The 19,084-nt window shown below is 36.3% G+C and overlaps 1 protein-coding gene across 4 annotated transcripts in view; it reads left to right on the forward strand.

Moving 5' to 3' along the window:
* Positions 1-19,084, forward strand: part of CACNA2D3 (calcium voltage-gated channel auxiliary subunit alpha2delta 3) — a 451,679-nt gene that overhangs the window by 295,755 nt on the left and 136,840 nt on the right. For all 4 annotated transcript variants that reach the window (XR_009963200.1, XM_062610709.1, XM_062610710.1 and 1 more), the window contains exon 13: positions 2,670-2,803. Coding sequence is in view for 3 of the 4 variants with exons in the window: in XM_062610709.1 (XP_062466693.1) it covers positions 2,670-2,803 (134 nt within the window). In the remaining variant the exon portion in view is untranslated. The remainder of the gene's footprint in view (positions 1-2,669; positions 2,804-19,084) is intronic.

Consider the following 19,084-nt stretch of genomic DNA (forward strand, 5'->3'; position numbering starts at 1 on the left):
GAGCTCTTCCCAGAAATTACAAATGAAACCCACCCTGAGATTACATTATAAAAAGGCTAGAGGGAATATTTATCATTATGTCTTATGACACCGTCTTCATTTAAGTCTTCTTTTACATATCTTTAACAGCAATTTTTACACTTCACTAAACTCACTTCAAGCAACCTGGTTAAAAGGAATAGTTTTTAACACTCTTTCTTTCAACTTTTCATCTGTTGCAGCTTCATATATGAATAAATCTGTGAATCACAGATATGATTAGAAAGATAGGATTTTTTCACCTAATCCCTTTTTCATCCACTTGCTAACCTTTACTTTTTTTAACTGTCATACTCACTGGACAAGTAGGACTGTATGAATAGCCTTGCAACTACATGCACGCTAGTCTACTACATGTGCTGATTTACCATCTGGCTGCTTCCAGATAGGATGCTCCATGTCACTTCTTTCAGCCTTGGAATAGTCACAAATTTTCACTTGTCTTTGAGGCCTTTACTTCTTTTCAAAATTTATATGGAATTGATTCAGATTTATCTCATTTAGTCTTTGGAAATTAGGCTAAAAACTGTTTACTCTTGTGCAGTTTAGAGGTATGGTTTGCAAGTACTAAACCAAGAAATGAATGTCTTTAGCATGCTGCCTAGAGAATTCTGTGTAAATTGTGTTATTACAGCATGCATTTTCAGAAATACTATAGAGAGAAATAGGTAATGTAATACACATGCATATGAGGAATACTTATACGGGCTCAAGTAGGTGTGTGTGTTCTTGTTGGTTGTACTTGGTCCAGATGGATCTCTTCCCTTGAAAGGAAAAGAAGAAAAAAGATATTTCAGCCTTATCAGTGTCTTGTACCATGTATAAACCCATATGGCACAACACTGAGATGTTTCAGATTGGCTTCTGTTTTCTGATTTTTTAATTTTTTTTTTTTAGTAATCTGATTTTTTTTTCATTTGAAAAACTGACATAAAAACATTTCAGGAGGCAATCAGAACTCATGATCATTTTCCAGCAAGTTATTCTTTGTCTCAAAGGTAATTTACAGGCTGTGATTAAAGAATTTTCTAGGCATAGACATCCAGGAGCTTCTTAAATGAGTCTTTAAGCTTTTGATGACATTAAAAAGTGTTAACTAATTGTGATTTCAGCTTGTATGGATAAGAAAATACTGCTTGATTAAAAAGGACCTTTCTATCACCTTAGCTACAAGACAAATTTTTTCAAGTAGTTAATCTCCTCTGACTTTTCAGACATTATTATACTCATATGTATTGTTTGAGTGCAGGTGTCCTGTTGTTCACTGCGCACTAATCAGTGCAAGCAGATCTCTGCTCCAACTGTAATTTTGCACACTGATAGAAGTGCAAGTACTGGCATAGCATGCACTGAAAAGTGCATGAGCTCAGCACAACAAATAGTATTAGAGTAGTGATAGAACCATAGAACAAGTAGGGTTGGAAAGTACCTTAAGATCATCAAGTTCCATGAGCTCCCTGCCCTGGGCAGGGATGCCTCACACTAGACCATGTCACTCAAGATTCTGTCCAGCTGGTCTTGAACACTCCCAGGGATGGAGCATTTACCACTTTGCTGGGCAGCCCATTTCAGTGCCTCACCACCTTTGCAGTAAAGAACACGTATGATGAGCAGGTGTATTGAATCAGAAAGCTCTAACAGTCAGACTACAAAGCACCCTTTCAATCTTGCCAAAATTGGCCCTGTCTGCAATAAGCATGGCTCAAAAGCTCATTGCAGTTGTCATGTCTTCTGCCGTAGCTTAATATTCCAGCTCCACAGAAGTTGTGATCCTGTCAAATGACTAAAATTGTAGCAAGGCCTCTTTCATAAAAATTATATATTGGTCCTTCCTCATTAAAGTATACGAAGTGACGCTTAAATACATCCTGATGAAACTGTGGCCTTGAAATTTGTCAGAAATTTGCATGATGTGGGCTCCAGATGTCAAGTTTGTGATGTATGACGGTACTTAACATCTCAGCACTAAAAAGAAAGTGGTGATAGCTCAAATAGCTGTGGCCTCTGCTGTTCTTAATGCTGTCAGGTTGGAGATGTTTTAAAGGATTAACAGAGCTGTGATAGCCAAGGCAAGCAATTCCAAATGTAGTCTACATTTTCTGTGACCTTACATTTGTAAATAACATATTGCTATTATCTCATGTTTAGTCACATTCTGTAAGGATGATGAGCGTTTTAGAGCATATGTGACTACTCTTTGGATACTGTAGACCTAATCTCTGATGTTTCTTGAAACTGGACAAACAGGATGAGACACTGTTGGATAAAATTAATACCAGTTCTAACTTTTGACGTATGTGGCATTTGCCCCATCTTCCCCCTATCCCTACCTTCTTTACCATTAAACAATGAAAGTTTACTGAAAATAGAGTGCTTAGGACAGTCAGTGCAGTGGTTCATAGCAGTGTTGGGAACACAGTGCAGGATTGGACAAAGGTTTCAGTTTTTTCTGTTTTTGCAATTAGTACTGTTTGAGACTGCTTCATATGAACCATTCCTTTTTTGCATTTCATTTTTGGAAATAAGCAAGCAGAAAACATAACAGGCCTAAACCACATAATAACTCCTTGTTGCAATCTTCTTTAATTTGTGCTGTCTGGTTTATAAGTCTGAATTGTGTGTTTTCACAGGGTTCTTTACTCAGATCTCTACCTTAGCTGATGTTCAAGAGAATGTCATGGAATATCTCCATGTTCTTAGCCGACCAAAGGTTATTGACCAAGAGCATGACGTAGTATGGACTGAAGCATATATTGACAGCACTGTAAGTCTGCATGATAAAGCATTTAATTTAGGCTTACTGCATATGATGAGGAACTGGGAACAAAACTGCCGTTGTAGAAACACTAGTTGTACATCTGATTTCTTTTGCTGGAATGTGCTAATTCAGTGTTGATATCTCTATATTACAAGCACGCTAAGTAAAATTACAGAACTTTACCAGATATTTATGCATTGTAAATCACATAAAAAATGAAGCAAACATGAGCAACAGCATTATTTTAAAATGTATTGCCTCCAAATGTATATTTAATAATCAAAAATGGGCATCAAACAGAAATTTATTAGATTGAATAACCATTTTTTCCTATACGGTTTAAAACATGGCAATGAATATGACAACATGAAAGTATAGACAGACAAGAATTGGTATTTTTAGTATGTAAAGGTGGCTGAACATTTAGGGGACAACTGTGATGTCTTCAGGAAGAATATTAAGAAGAGTCTGCCTTTCAAAGTGAATTGGGTATGTGATATGCTAACAAAATTATCACAAGTGTCCAATCTGACATCCTTGTAAAAAAGTAGAGTTGAAGAAGACCTTTCTGTTATGCACTGACTGAGCACTCTGAATACTTCTGTATTATTAGTGATAAATGATCAGATTTGCAGATAAAGGTTGTTCATTTCCGTGGGCTGGTCTGAAATAGCTTTTTTTTTTCTGTTTGCTTTTTCCTCTTATGTTTGTTTTGACCCAATTAAAATATTTGAGTTTGCATATTATTCACAGAACAAGAGTTTGTAGCAAATATCTGTCATTTAGTACAAGTGATGCCAAGTGTTCAATTTAATGAATAGAAGAAAATAGATGACCAGTGGCAAAGCTGTTTTCTTTTTGTTTTAAATTTTTACTTTCCTGAATATGGGGCAAGGTTAGAGAATCTCACCAGCTTCATTTTAATATGGGGGTGGGTGTGTGTGTTTGTTTGTGGTGGTGGTTGTTTTGTTTTGAGTCTAAAATGCATCTAGATGGTTTAGCTTTAAGTAAATACAAAAATATTCTAGGACAAAAATCCACCCTGGGAATGGTTTTGCCTCATTTTCACATTTGCTCAGGTCTTTTGTATTCTTCAGTTGGCCATGGGTAATGTAAAATAAATAATAAAACTGCATTTATGAGGGAGAAACAGAAAGTTGCCTCGAAATAGTGCTTTGGAGGCAATTTACTTATCTCCATTTACTTTTATTTTTTTAAGGAACATATTAATTCAGTCTTCCTTTTGTTCTCTTTTTTCTACTGAAACATAAGGATGAGGCAAACAGAAACCAACTGTTATCGCTGTCCCTTCAGGGCATTCCATGAAGTCAGGAGATGACTACAGGAACCTACTTTTTATCGCTTCTTGATTTTATATGCTTGAAGTAATCAATGTGTGTATGTGTTGAAGTGAGTTTGTGTATTTGCTAGAGAGAGTAGCAGGAGTTGATCCATGTAAGTGGTTTCTCCTTTTGCTTACGAATCTTGCATTGAAAGTGCTGCAAAATAATCTTCCTCCTTTCTTAACACCAAGTCCTCCCCTTTACCTACCAACAAAGAACAAAATGCTGTTTCAGAATTAATTTTACACTTTACTCTCTTTTTCATCTCTTAATCTGTATCTCTTTGATCATTGCAAGGAGAAAACTATTTGGAGAGGTTTGTCTAATTTTCAGTGATTCTCCTGTAGGTTATGGAAAGGCTAAGGAAAATGAACAGCTTAATGCTGTGTGAAATACTAAGTGAATACAGCAGGGGTGAGTAAACGCAAGTGAACTTAAAAACACTAGAGGGAGTGTAGAGAAGGAATCTTGAGAAAACAGGAAAATAGAAAACAGTGGAGCTGCTACATTCTTGCATAAAGGAACCGTTTAAATCCAAACAAAACCTGGTTTACTGCAATAAAATACTTCCAGGTTCTTTTCTTTCTCTTCTCAGTCTCTTGAGTAAGGCTGATTAATGTCACTATACATACTTATAAGTGTATATGTATATATATACACACATATGTATATATGTGCACTCATGGGCATACTCACATGCAGACACATTTTTAAGTGCCTGGAAAATCCACTCAGGACCCTAATGGGTTGGATGCTGTAAGAAGAGATTCAAAAATAGAATTCTCTTCTCTGCTTAGTTGCAAACTACCTTTCTCCTCCATCCCTCAAAAACCTCATAGGTAAGGGAAAAGGATAAATTAGGGTAGGAGTGATATTTTCAGACAGATTCTCATGCCATCTCTACTGTCTTGGCATTGAAAGTGGAATCTTAATAATTTTCTCCCTCCCATAAGTTGTTGATTTTCACAGACAGTTTTTGTCCCTTCTCCTCCATTGCTGCTGCTTGGACCTTGATACATTAGAAATAGTAGCATATTTCCAGACAGCTTAAATGTTCTTATCATCCTTCTGTGTCAGAATAGCCATGGCTAGATTCTCAGGGCTATATATACATGGTTGTAATCAGTGTCTCTGTGCCTTAACAGCATGCAGTATACTTCTCCATTCCCTTCTTGCCAAATATCAGAGCTAATTGGCCAGCTGTGCTGTTTCAGAGCAAGCAACGTTAAGCTGCAACATACTAGGATCCAGACAGAAAGAAGCTGGACGGTAATAGTCTTAGGATACAAAACATTCCCCCTGATGCCCCAGCATGTTCTCATCCAATATTTGTCCAGGAAAAAGTAATCTGTGAAAGCCAGAAGTTAGGTCATTTAGGTGTTTGATATCATTTAGGAATATTCCCAGAAGAATTTTGCTACTAAAACGAGGCATGTAATTCCTGCATCTGTTCACCTTTCCTGTAAGAGGATGTCTGCAGAATGTTCCCGCAGTGCCTCTTCAGCCTAGCTTTGACACTCACAGGGGCTTCACTTGCTGTTAGAAAAAAGTATGGCATTTATAGAAATGGAAATCCCTGGCCAGATATTGTATGAAGAAAATTTAACATGGAGAACCTTGGATGTATGTCAGGTCTGTGTTGCCTTTGACACTGTCAGACTCTGAGAGCTGAAAAGATTATAAAGCAAATGAGACTAGGTCTTACTGGGTGACTGCTTCACAGGCAGCTGAACCAGCTTCCTTTTTTCTGCCCCTAGACTTTGTTCTCTTGCCAGTGTTTCCTGCCTTTTTCTAGAGGTAACCAGCCAGATCCTAGGGTCAGATTTACTTACCCTCCACCAGAAAAGCGGGGGAGAAAGAAGGAGGACTTGCCTCGGCATCAGAATATCCAAGGGAAGTAATACATAGAGATAGTCTGTTGGGATTATGGATAAAGCTCAGAAGCCCTTAATTCATTCTTATGGTAACATCTGGAAGCAGAGAAACATTACTTTTTGCTGCAGGAAATAAGAAAAAAGGCTGGACTGGCCCCTGAGTTCCAATTGTTTAAAAGACTGTGATTGAGAATTTGTTTATTGGGGTGCATAATTTGACCTACTTGGACTTTTGTTGACTTCCTGGTGTAATTTGTTTTTCATAAATGTACCTGAATATATTCTCTAGATCTAATGCACCATTGATTTCATCTCCTTCAAGCTATTAGTTTCAAGCTGTGAAGCAGATTCAGGCATACTTTACCATGGTGGCTTTGTTTAGTTTCCAACTGGAGGATTTCTTTGCATAAAAAGAGCAAATTATTACTTAATTATTACTTATTTAGTATTACGAGATGACTGCCCAGTGCTGCAGAATTTATTCATTAAAAAAAACAGTGTTGTGAGTCATTACAGGTCATGATTTGCCAGAATATAAATGGGGAGTGGTTTTTACTTTTTCTGCTTTTCTTCAGTGTTAAAGTACCATATGTTGAATTTTCATTTGCATTATCCCCACCTTCTCATACACATACATTAAATTATGGATTTTAGTTTAATTCTATAATTGCTGTTAAAAAAATATATCCCTTTTCTTTTTTCTTTTTTTTTAAGCAGGCATATTTTGAAATATTTTCTGACCAAGAGGCTGATACTGTGCTAGTAAGGTAACTTGCCCAAGACCCCATTAACCCTTATGGAGGACAGTAATTGAGGTAGCTCCACTGAGCTAAAGACTAAATATTTCAGATATGATTATGATGGATATTACAGTTACAGTATTGCATAAATGACAAAATTTCAATTTATTTTCAGCCTTGAAAAGAATCAAGTGCTTTGTATGCACACTTTTCACTCTGGTTCGGGTTCTTTGCAGAAATTCAGTATGAAGTATAGGAAGCTCACACTTCTCAGATAGCTGTCACATCAGAATCTAGGTGTTTTAAGTATGGAAATTTAGATTCCGGGATACAGTTCTTTGTCAAGGGATGAATTCTGAGCCAGTTCTAGAGAAGCAAGGGAAGCTGTATTTGTGAAGTCTGTGTATAATGTACAGATATAACAAAGTCCTATGGAGTGAAAGCCATTATGCTGGCATTTTTTCTATCCAGGAGTTTTTGGCAAGGTATAACAATGCTGTTATTTAGTGCTTCTTCCATTCCACAGTTTTCTTTGTATTCAATGCACAGAAGAGCTTTTATGAAATAACAAAATTAAATAGTACCCTGTTTCCGCTAGCTTCTATTCCCAGAGATATCTTCAAATACTTTTGGTGGCACAAGTTAATTGTGCTATTATAATAAGTGGGTGTAATTAACATTTTTATCACAGTTAAAGGTTCCCTGGGCCTCTATTTCAAAACTAGCTTCTAGATTGTAGTACTGGTATCCATTAAAATGCATCAGAGTGCTCAGAATGTTCATGTATGTCTATGGCAAATAAATATTGTTAATCACTGCAGAACTGAATGTCAGGAAATGTCATTAATCAGCAGCTGTGAAAAGAAAATCTGTGCTGCTCTTTTCCCAAATCCACTTTGGACTTGGTTATATGCCCTTACCCTCCCTTGTGGCCAGCATCTCTTAATCTCTAATAATTTACAGCTCTTTACCAGAGAACATCCTCACCACTGACTATGAGGTTCCCATGAGAATTTCCTTTGACACCTGAGTGAATTGGGTTAGGGAAGGAAAATCTTATGCATGGATATCAGGCCTTCTGTCAAGGAGGCTTGTTCTTAAAATAAGGTTCTTCAGGTTCTGCTTTGTCTCCTATAGATCTGCAGTGGCCTTTTGAAGACTCTGATATCCCATATCAGAGCATGATTGCAGTTTGAAGTCGCAGACCATCTGGTCCAGCAATTATGTTCTGCTCTATTTGCATTGGGATCTTATAGCTCTGGGACAGTGCTTGAAACAATAACAATAGTGATCAATGCAACTACTTGCACAAGCAGTAAGAAAAGATTGTGCATGTATTTTTGTGTAGGTGCGACATCTCTTTATGCTGATGATTAGTGGGCTGTCTGTGGAATTCTTCATTGACAGGCCAATAAAAACTAAGCCTTTAAGCCATGACTTTTATGAGATCTGTAGCCCAAAGTTTCCAGTTGCCATAATAAAATATTGTTGTTTTCTCCTAAACAGTTCTAATCTGTTTGTTTTAATGCTGGATCTAGAATAAATGAATTACCATTAACTGTTTCAAATTCTGTAAGATCTGTGTCAACTGTCAAAGCATAATGAGTGCTCAAGAATGAATAAACCTCTCAACTGAATAGAATTAATATAGTCATTATCTTTCAGATGCAGCTCAAAATAACAATGGATGTTCTTTTTGTTAGAAAATACACATCTGATTTACTTATGTTAGGCAGCAGGGTGCTAATCAGTGCAAGGAATGCTGTGCCACTTATATCTGAGTTTAGAGCCCTTGCTCACACACCAGTACGAGAGTCATGGTGCAGTGTGTCCCAATAAAGCACACAAATTGAGACCCCTGAAATGAAAATTGGGACATGCAAAGGAAAATAAAGTCTATAATGACCTAGTGAGAATATGGATACTTTATGACTGATTGTGCATTGTTCCATGGAAACATAGCATATACAAATAAGGACATGCATAAGCATAGATAGCACCTATGCCTGTGTATGTATGTGTCTCTATATGTCTGTATACCATTCAGTTTTTGAAGTAAACTACTTTGTTCAATAAATTACATGTTTGCTTTGCTCCACTGCTAGTGCTGGAACTTACGCTATTAGGGCAATTTTCAGGGATTCCATTAAGCAAAGAATATCACTACAGAGAGCTAATTGCTAGTTGTCAAAGTCACTAGAAAAAATGTAGGAAGGAAACAGCAATATTTATTTTAATGAATTAACACTTTTCATGTGTATTGCTGTATATGGTATTTACACTATAAAATGGTATATGTGATACATCAAAAAGATGTTTAAAACATCAAAACCAAAAACAAAAGTCCTGCTCTTAAAGAGGAACATAAAATTTCCTGCTGGGGATGTGGAACATGGAATGCCATCTGTATTATATGGCACTGAGAAAACTGATTATGTTTGGACCTCTATTTCATAGCAGATGGGTTCATTAAATTTAATAGCCTCCAGGGCCTTTAGAAACAGTGTTAAAAACATGTGGAACATGCTGAGACACTTCACTTCTCGCCCCACAGTCATTACAACTCTGGCGCAGACTATAAATATTACAGTATTTTATATCCATTGAAAGAGATTACTATTATAATTATTTTTGTAGTGTACATTTACATGAGAAATGCAGAATGCAAATTGCACTTTTTCAAACATTAAGATATGCAGTTGATATCTTTAAATCCATTTTACAATTCTTTGCACTTGGAGGCTTTGCTATAGAACTTATTTATATCTTCTTTCTGCAACATCAGCAAGCAGCTGTAATGCCACAGTAAAGCTAGGTCTTAAGCAGCTCTGCTCCCAGGGTGGTGCAAATAAGACAAGTATTATGTTAAGCCATAGAGGGGAAATCAGAGCAGTGTTACATCTTGGCTTTTAAGCTATATATTGATTCTTTCTTCTAGCATTTTATATGATATGTTAACTACAGTTTGACCTTAGTCTCTGTTCATCTTTCATCACTGGAGCACTGAGAGATTAAATATCTAATTCAAATCGTAGTAGTTCCTAGAGAAACATTGCTTTAAGTAGAGTAAAAACTCACCTCTTTTTGAAATACTCTCAGAATTTGATAGCTAAGGGAATATTTTAGTGCTTTTTTTTTTTTTATTTTTAATGATGTTTCAAAGGAGAGAAGAGTTTTGCCATGTTTAAGTGCTTTGACATGTGTCTAACATTCTTCCACCTCTCATTTACATGTTCTGTTGTTTAAATTACTGGTTTTACAAACTGTATCATATTTGATCATGATTTTTCAAAAAATTACCCAGTTTCCCAAGAACCGTATCAGCTTGTTCTTGTTCAGTATAATTCTCAGTAATGCTCTTCTGTTTCCATTTCCTTTCCTACAAAATGCTGTGACTATCCACACTGTCTTTTTCTGTTTTCTAAGGTCAATCTTGGTTTTAGGTTGTACAGACCATTTTAATGTAGATTTCCCCCTTTGCATCACTGACTTCAACTCCAATTTTGTCATTCAGCATTGCTGGTATTATTATCAAGACCTGCTAATTTTAACAAACCACTAAAGTACTGCTAGGGTAGATGATGCGTGATGACAGGACTGAATAACAATACCTTCCTCATATAATTTACATTCAAAGTAATAGGTGAGAATCACCAGTTGCTGAGAAAGGGCAGAAGGTGTAAGGATATTGTAAGACAGTCTAGGTCAACACAGTAACAAATTGTCAGTGTATGACATCTCAAATAGAAGAGTTAGTATGCACATGTCCAAGTCTTTCAAATTGTAGTGTCCATTTCTACAGGATTCATACACAAGTGTTCTTTGTGGGAATTAAGGCCTTAAGAGTCATGGACTTCTTGCTTGTGTGTTGTTAAACATAATTTCATGGAAGTATTTGGGCAATCCAGTATTTACAATTATAATTGTGTCTCAAAGCAGCCACGTTTCCAAAACATATTGTGTGGATAAATTTTGGAAATCGGAATATTCAGTAAAGTTTGAGGGTTAGAGGAATACATTTTGCTTTCTGAGAGCTGTCAGGTGCAATGACAGGTTTTTAGGACTTTGTAGAGAATTTTTAAGCTTTCCTTGACTGCTTTTGCTGTAAACATGGTGTGTCTTGTGACATGATTGTTTTGCACCAAATTACTGTTTCTTCTTACAATCGTAGAATTGTTTAGGTTGGAAAAGACTTTTAAGATCATCAACTTCAATCATTAATCCAGCACTGCCAAGTCCACCACAAAACTATGTCCCTAAGAGCCACATCTGACATCTTTTAAATACCTCCAGGGATGGTGATTCCACCCCATCCCTGTGCAACCTGTTCCAATGCTTGACAACCCTTTCAGTCAAGAAATTTATCCCAATATTCAATCTAAACCGCCCCGGTGCAACTTGAGTTCATTACCTCTTGTCCAATCGCTTGTTACTTGGGAGAAGAGATCAACACCCACCTGACTACAGCCTTCTTTCAGGCAGAGATTGATAAGTTCCCCCTGAGCCTCCTTTTCTGTAGGCTAAACAGCCCCAGCTCTCTCAGCCACTCCTCATCAGACTTGTACTTCACTAGCTTCATTGTCCTTCTCTGGATGCATTCCAGCACCTCAATGACTTCCTTGCAGTGAGGGGCCCGAAACTGAACACAGTGTTCAAGGTGGAGCCTCACTAGTGCTGAATACAGGGGAACAATCACTTCCCTGGTCCTGCTCGCCACACTGTTGCTGATACAGGCCAGGATGCCATTGGTATCTTGGCTGCCTGGGCACACACTGGCTCGTGTTCAGTGGTGTCAGTCAGCACCCCCAGGTCCTTTTCCGCCAAGCAGTTTTTCAGCCACTCTTCCCCAAGCCTGGAGTGTCTTATGGGGTTGCTGTGGCCCAAATGCAGGACCCAGCACTGAGTCTCATTGAATCTCATACAATTGGTCTTGGACCATTGGCCCAACCTGTCCAGATCCCTCTGCAGAGCCTTCCTTCCCACCCAACTTGGTGTTGTCAGCAAACTGACTGGGGGTCACTTTGCTCGTCCAGATCATTCATAAAGATATGAAACAGAACTGGCTCCAACAGTGAGCCCTGGGGAGCACCACTTGTGATAGGCCACCATCTGGATTTAAATCCACTCACCACCATTCTTTGGGCTTGGCCATCCCCCTAGTTTTTTACCATGAGAACAGTATACCCATCGAAGCCATGAGCAGCCAGTTTCTCCAAGAGAATGCTGTGGGAAATGGTGTCAAAAGCTTTACTAAAGTCTAAGTAGACAATATCCATGGCCTTTGCTTCATCCAATAAGTGGGTTACCTTGTCATAGGAGAACAGGTTAGTTGAGCAGGACCTGCCTTTCATAAATTCAACCAGGGCTTCTCCGGTTAGCCAAGACTGCTGAAAAATAACTGAAAGTGGCTTCTTATACTAAAACTGATTGGATGTATGCTAAAAGGAATTCATGGAATTACAAATGTCTGTAGGTTTCACCTGCTGGATGTTCTCCCACCAGTTGCTACATACAATTTATAGAGAATTGCTCTGCTGTTGAATTTGATTAACAAGCATATTCATGCCAAAGGGTATTGGTCTCATTTGCAGACACCTGCACATGAGAGAGCAGCTTGGGACCATTTCCAGCTGTGGTCTGCCAATGTCATACAGTGCATTTAGGTGAGAGGAGAGAAAATGCTTTTCATTTCCAGCTTGTTTCACAGGAAATTTTCTGTTTTGTTTGTGACACAGAAATAAAATCAGAAGTTGATAAGTAACTACAGGGAGAATTTGTTTCTAGATCTCTATATGCTATGGTTTATCTAACATTTAGGAGGATATGTCTGTTCTCAGTGAAAATAACTACTTCAAGACATTCACAGCTGATAGCTGTTTGTCTCTTTGATCTTATTGCCTCCATTCTGACTGAAATTGAGTTAATTCTAAGGAAATGGAAGCTATTTTGTCAGATGTATTACCTTTTCTCTCTCTGATTTGAACATAAAATTTTTTAGCGTAAATGATAATGTAGGAAAGCAATGAATTTAGTATAATGTTCTAAATTCCATCCTTTGATCTCATATGTCATTCTTTGACTTTCTGGAAGGAACAGGGCAGTGTAGTGAAATATAATTTATCTGCACTGCTGGACTGAAAACATCAAATAATAATAAGGACTTACTAAATTATTGGTGCCATTCAAGTTTTGCTGCAGTGGCAGAATTTACTGCAAAAAAGTAGAAGAGAGAATAAAAGAAAATAATCTTCTGTCTATTGTTCTGCAGCTATTGAAGCTTTTATTTATAGCTCTCCTTTTTGAATAAACAGAAGATCTCACACACAATTTAGCCATGTACTTATACAATTAATGTTTATCACAGTCATTATGACTAATATTTACTTTGACGTTAGTAATTCCTGGTGAAATTATTCAGAAATGCACTTTATTCTACAAGGAACAATAGTATGCTTCCCACTGTTGTTCTTGCTGCTTGACAGCAAGGTGCTCAGTTTTTGTCCACATCATTGTATTTTGTCAGGTCAGATCTTTCCAAGGAAGTATTTCCCGTAATGATTAGTTGAAAGATGATTTAACCAATTGGCAAATGCATAGCTTCAGCAATATTAATATAAACAGAAGAAAGCTTAGAATGGTTATAAGTTTTTTCCCTGAAAGTCATAAATTTCAGCTGCACTGAGGCCAGATTTTTTGGGAGGAAAAATATAGTCACCCAAAATACTCATTTATGTTGCATAGTTCCAGGTAAACCATTAAACTGCCCAAGGACTCAATACTGAGGGTTAACGAAAGGAGGCTACAGGGCCATTCCATTTAAATACTTCTTTTACGGAACATGTTTTTGTCGTGTTTTGTTTCCTTGTTTGGGTTTTGGTGTTTGGTGTTGTTTTTGGTTTTGTTTTTAAATAGTATTCATTTTGGGGTGTATAAATACGACAAGAGAATTCACATTTCAAACAGTATGCTAATACCAAGGAACAATACAACTTACAAAGTTTGCCATGCCAATGTCTTTTTGTTCTGTTCCAGCTGATGAATAACAATAAAGGCCTCAGTTTTCAATATTGTTAGGTTTATTCCAGAAAACTGTCACACCCCCCCCCCCAAAAAAAAAAAAAAGTAAACTATCTAAGTCAGCTATATGCTTGAATTCCATATGGGTTACATTTGTTGATTATTCTTCTTTCATTTACTCTGCAGTAAATCAGTAGTATCTCCATTTATGTACCTGGAGTTACATTGATATAAAACAGAAGACAGATTTATTGTATTAAATCTCAGTTTAAGGTGCTTGGATTATACTTCTACTGACTGATGGAACAAGTCTTTTTCTTTTTTGGATTAAAGCCTTAAAGCCACAAAAATTCAAGAGTTAAAGTGAACAGCAAGTTCCCTTTGTAAAAAAGAAAAGTTTAATTTTTCTTCTCTCTTTCACCTTGTTGCTTTTGTGTTACAGTTCAGTTTAAGAAAGTGGAGATACAGTAAAAGCTGATTTTGCAATAGTCAGGTTTTTTATGTTCACAACACTTTTGCTGTGTAGCCAGCTACAAGATAATGCGATTTATTGTGTTAGGTCCTAGCATGCCTAAAAAAGTATGCTTTAATGTCTGCAAACAGTTCTAGCCCTAAGACAGCTGAAAGAATTTTGAGACCTTTTCTTATGAGTTCTTCTAATGAAGGAGTGAGGTAGAGGTAAAATTTGCTTGGCTTGCTGGATAATGCAATAAGGCCAAAAGAGCAGAAGGTGATGAGGAAATCTGCCTCAGGCAGAAACCATTCCTTAAACTAGATTTCACAAACATTGTATTAAATAATGAGAAACTGCATATTTTAAATTAACTTAGATCATCTAGAAAGGTTCTCAAATTCATGGTCTTACAACAAATCAGAGTCTTAGCTGTTGGCAATCAGGTTAAATTGGCTTTTAGGAAGCTTTGAACTTTCAAGTTATACAGAGTAACAGGAGAAAGCTTCTTCCAAAATAAAAAGGCGAGAGAAATGTAGCTCTTTCTACAGAGTGAATCTTTATAGAGTTTGATGAATTCAACTTGTAGTGTGGAGTCCATAAAATGCTCCATGGCTTTTTCAATACAGTGTAGCTATAAAATCTCAGTGTAAAACTAGAATGGTGATATACATTAGTTACATACTTATCTAGAAGGATAGGAAGGCAGAACCTGTTCCTCAAAACAGAGCTAATGATTATGCATTGGTTATGTCATTTTATCTTTGAGAATGGTGGCAATAGCTGGTCTATGGTAGCGATCTACCCACAAACTAATATAAAAATATTATAGATGAGAAAGAATGTATTTTTAGGAGTTTATCCAACTAAGAGATTTCACAATGCTAAATGATGGAGCACATCATAAGCTTAAAAAAAAAATAATCTGTGTTTTATCATTTATTTTAAATATGATACTTGTAACAATTAGAGTCTTAAACCTGCCTTCTGATCTTGTACATCTCTGTTAGCTAATAAAATAAGTTGTTTGTTTATGCACACAAACCTGAAACACGGGTGTTTCTAATTTGGAGACACATGATGGCCACCTTGCTACTAAAGTGTAGTATTTTAGCATATTGTTAACTTATTTCCAAAATGCACATTGGACATTTGATTCCTAACTGTTAATACAAAGCTTGAGCACAGTTTTTATAGAGATTTCTTTTCTGGTTTTAGGAATATGCCTCCTTTGTTCACACAGCAAACCAGTACATTTACACATGCCTCTGAGCAAAATTCCTGGGGTTTTGACTGTACCTTTTATACAGTATTTTTGCATGCAATTGGTTCCTTTTACTTTATACTTCATTTGAACTTTCCACCTTAAGATGGATCCATCAGTGTTTTCCTCTTTCAGAAGGGAAATTGATAAACAAGAGAAAAGGTGATTCCCTTGGAAAAACTGTTTGAAGTTTTTCCTTTACTAGTTGTGATTAATCTGCCTTTCCTGCTGCTTTCTAGTGCCCTTGATCTATTATCATATCTGTTTTCTTCTCAGTAAAGGAAATTGTGCTAAAACTTTTGTACCTGCCTTCTTGTTTTAAAATGAATCCCCTACTGTTTTTCAGCTCAGATAATCTCATCAGCGTATGATATCTATCTCATTATGCCCTTCAGAATAATGGTCCTTTCAGAGCAGGTCTGGGCCATTGGTTACTGCATAACCTTTGAGGTATTTTGTGCTACCTAAATACAAAATTTGTGCAAGAGTTTTGCTCATTCTGAAGTGATAAATAGGGGAAAAAATAAAATAATTATTGTGAATATATTTGCTAAATAACCGTTAAAGCAGGTTGTTCCATCTATAAAAGATTCAGTATTCTCTAAAAGAGAACATATTCCAGCACTTAAAGGCCTGTACTGGTTCCAATCTTTAATCAGACTTCTAGAATAGACTAGTTGATTTAAAAATATTTTTGGAAGGACTTCTTTCTAAGCAAGTAAAGAGAGAAAGAATAAGTCCAGTTACTTCCAGCCTCCTCTCCTCCAAACCTAGCTCCATTTTTCTTTGCTTTGACATTCCTAGAATCTTTTGCATCACAGATTCATGTTCTTACATGATCTAGCCCTCTAGTTATCCAGAGCAAATAGATTACTTTTATTGTGTGCAAAAGTCTTACTGATGAAATTCTCATTGCTGATTTTTTTTTCCCTATGCCTGATTCTTTGTAGTTTGTTCTTGCATACAGAACTCCAGTTGTTTGAAGTCAATCTGTACTTTCCCTATTTTTCCCCTGTGATTGTGTTAAACATTCCACAGTAACTTTGCAAGTGCCCTGATTTTGTCCTGGTATTAGCCCAAGCTTCCCTTTTCAAATTACAGGTTTATTCTCTTCATCATGAAGTAAAAAAGAAACAACTGCAACAAAAAGAAGCTTAAATAAAGATAATGGGAAGCAAAAGTGTATTTAATTAAATATTGTAAAGAGGTTCTTACAGTCCACTCATGTCAGGGCAGTTTTAAACAGAATACAATTTTTTTATTATTAACCCTGTGTCGATACAAAATTATGTATAAACCATTTAATAGGTCAGTTTTGCCTTTATACCTGTAAATAGCATCCCCTGCAAATAAGAAAATGTTTAGTTCCACAGGAAACTGCTGGCCATCAAGTAATTTACAATATGTTTCTCCGCTGCATGTTTTGTGGTCACTGATCTGGACTATTTACACCTAATAGAGTAAATGTCAGGAAAAGATTCTTCTTCCTTTTGAAATGCACATTCCACATGGTTAAACTTGAATGTCTGGTATGAGTTGTGCTTAATACAAACTTTCAAAACTAGGCCCTACAAAGCTTTCGTCATGGTAGATGCCTTTATTCCTCTTAGGTTGTGAATATATAGCAAGGGAGAAAAGATTATTAGTTTTCTAAGTTGTGCCCCTAAAATGCAGGGATTGACAGAAAGTAAGGGAATGAAAGCACAGTCTTGCTACACCTTGACTACTAGCAGAGCAGTGCTCTGGACACACAGGAAAACTGGTACTCCATGGAAAACGATGGAGAAAAGCGTAGCTTGGGACAATTCAACTATACATGTTCTTATAGCCATTCCCTTTTTAAGGTATGTTGAATAATTGCAAAATAAGACTATAGAAAAACACATTTGTTTTAGAAGTGCAATTCACTTAATACAATCAGTTACATGCTAACAATCACAGACACTATTAGTAAATCTGTTTTAACAGAAATTCTGAGTTACTTTACACATTCATTAAGTCAAATACACTTTCATCCCTCTTCAGAAAGTGGTTATTTTAAGATGTTGGCCTTTAATTGCTGTAGAGCAAGGAAGATTTAATACAGAGCAAGATCAAAACCTCACTGAACTCATTGCAAGATTCTCATTGATACTAATAGGTACTGCATAAGGCTTTTGTTTAGTTTTGCTTTGAGGCCAGTGTGGATTTTATCATGGGAGAAAGAGGACGTGTGTCTAGCTCCTACGAAGATTTATGGTTCAGAAAATATTTTTCATTTCTAGGACTGTCAAAGAATTTGCTCTTTTCCCAAATGTGAAAGGACATTTATGTGAGAATAGATGAAGAAATGAGTATTTTTACATGCACCTGTCTTTTGAGGTTGATTCCTTTTTTCCTTCCTCCCTTTCCTCTCCTTTCATAGTAACTCAGAACAAGTCTTTACAGTACAAAGACTTCAGGGGTTTTTTTTGGTTTGGGTTTTTTTTTCTTTTTTCAGGCCTTGTTTTACTACAGTGAAGTTACTTGCCTCTTACTAACTATTTCTCTGGGGAAAATTCTCATGCTATTATCTATTGTCTTACTAACAGTCTTTCTGAATGTCTCATTTAGAAATAATTAGCATTAATAATAACTAAAATGACTATCTGTTCTTCCAGAGGTGGTACAAATGCTAATAAATACTAAAGAGTACTAAGGGTATATAAGGAGAAAGAGACTAACCATATAATTTGTTGCTATTTTACGTAGGTGAGAACCAGAATCCTATGGCGGATGTCTTATTATGTGTAATGATGTTCAGTTTTAGAAATTCCTTTTCCTTTTGATTTTATGAGTAAGAGCAAGGCTGAAAAAATTCCTGATATCTAGAATATACGTGTACTGTTTTCAGTTCTGTTGTGTAGGTAGACGAAATGAACATGGTATTATTGTTTTGTACAATGTGAAACCACTTCAGTGCACTTAAGGTTGAACAGTACATGCTTAACTCCAGTGTAGTGTGAGGGGTTGTTTTTTTTTTACCAGGCTTTAGAGGTATGATTAGAAACTCTTTCTCAGTTTCTGCCTTAATTCACTTCTGCACCCTGTTCTGGCTTCCCCGGCTCTTCTCTTTGTATGTCTAAAAGCTTTTTGAAGGGCTATTATTTAATACTTCACGATCAATTTGCTTTTAAATTGAAAAATAAATTCTGATCTTCCAAAAAGGATAAAGAACTGTTATCATTTGGCAATCCATATCCAGTTTTTAATCCACTTACCTACAACTTTTGGGGATCCAGCAATTCTAATGATTTTTCATCTTTTAAATAAAAATTTGTGATTTAAATTAAACTTTCTAAACTTCGTGGTGCTTTACCAAAGCAACTAATGGTAAAAGCAAGCACACTAAAAATTTGCATATTAAATAGTTCAAAATAAATTAATAACATTAATAGAAAAATATTGAAATACTGTTTTCCTCTATCTTCATAATTTTACTTATATACTTTACTGTAGGTAAGCTCATATTCTCACCATTTACTAATCTCTGATCTGGTGTTATGATGTAAGTTTAAATTGATCTCGATCTTAGATCGGTAAAAGCAACATATTCAAGACACAGATAATTTTTCTAATT

Source organism: Pezoporus occidentalis, unplaced genomic scaffold (genome assembly GCF_034315485.1).
Source record: "Pezoporus occidentalis ecotype Australia unplaced genomic scaffold, CSIRO_AGI_Poc_V1 ctg149, whole genome shotgun sequence".
NCBI classification, from domain to species: Eukaryota; Metazoa; Chordata; class Aves; order Psittaciformes; family Psittacidae; genus Pezoporus; species Pezoporus occidentalis.